Raw genomic sequence first — 497 nt, 5'->3', positions numbered from 1 at the left:
CTATGTATCTGGGTACCAGTACCTTAACATATCTTTCCTCATTGTCTGTTTCTGTCTCTTGCTGCAGCTGATCTTCTGCTGCTGCTGCTGCTGCTGCTGCTGCTGCAGGAGTTGCTGCTGTCTCTTCTTTTGTACTGTCTCCTGTCTCCTCCTCTTCTCCCCCCACTACTGTCTCCTTCTCTATTCTGTCTGTCTCCTTTGCTTTCTCTGTCTCTCTCTGCTGCTCGCCTGCTTCTGAACCCCCATCAGCAGCAGCAGCAGCAGCAGCAGCAGCAGCAGCAGCAGCAGCAGTTGGTGGTGGTGGTAGCATTGCTGCAGTATCATCTCTTCCGCTGCTGCCCCTTGAAGACACAGCAGCAGTGGAGACAAACGAGACATCTCTGCTGTTGCTGCTGCTGCTGCTGCTGCTGTTGCTGTTGCTGCTGTTGCTGTTGCTGTATCCTGCTGCGCAGCAGCTAATCTGTCTCCTTTCTTCTTCTTTCTCTTTGCTTGCTGCT

At 52.7% G+C, this 497-nt stretch overlaps 1 protein-coding gene across 1 annotated transcript in view; it reads right to left on the bottom strand.

Annotated features, from left to right (window-relative positions):
* EMH_0021500 (uncharacterized protein) overlaps positions 1-497 on the bottom strand; it is a gene marked incomplete at both ends in the record, with an annotated part of 1,990 nt that overhangs the window by 1,086 nt on the left and 407 nt on the right. Inside the window, one exon of the mRNA XM_013501785.1 lies at positions 3-497. Coding sequence (XP_013357239.1) covers positions 3-497 — 495 coding nt within the window. The remainder of the gene's footprint in view (positions 1-2) is intronic.

This window comes from Eimeria mitis, genomic scaffold, assembly GCF_000499745.2.
Source record: "Eimeria mitis Houghton genomic scaffold, Emh_scaff758, whole genome shotgun sequence".
Lineage (NCBI taxonomy): Eukaryota > Apicomplexa > Conoidasida > Eucoccidiorida > Eimeriidae > Eimeria > Eimeria mitis.
The sequence above is the reverse complement of the archived record's forward strand: the minus strand, read 5'-3'. Positions and strand labels throughout refer to the sequence as shown.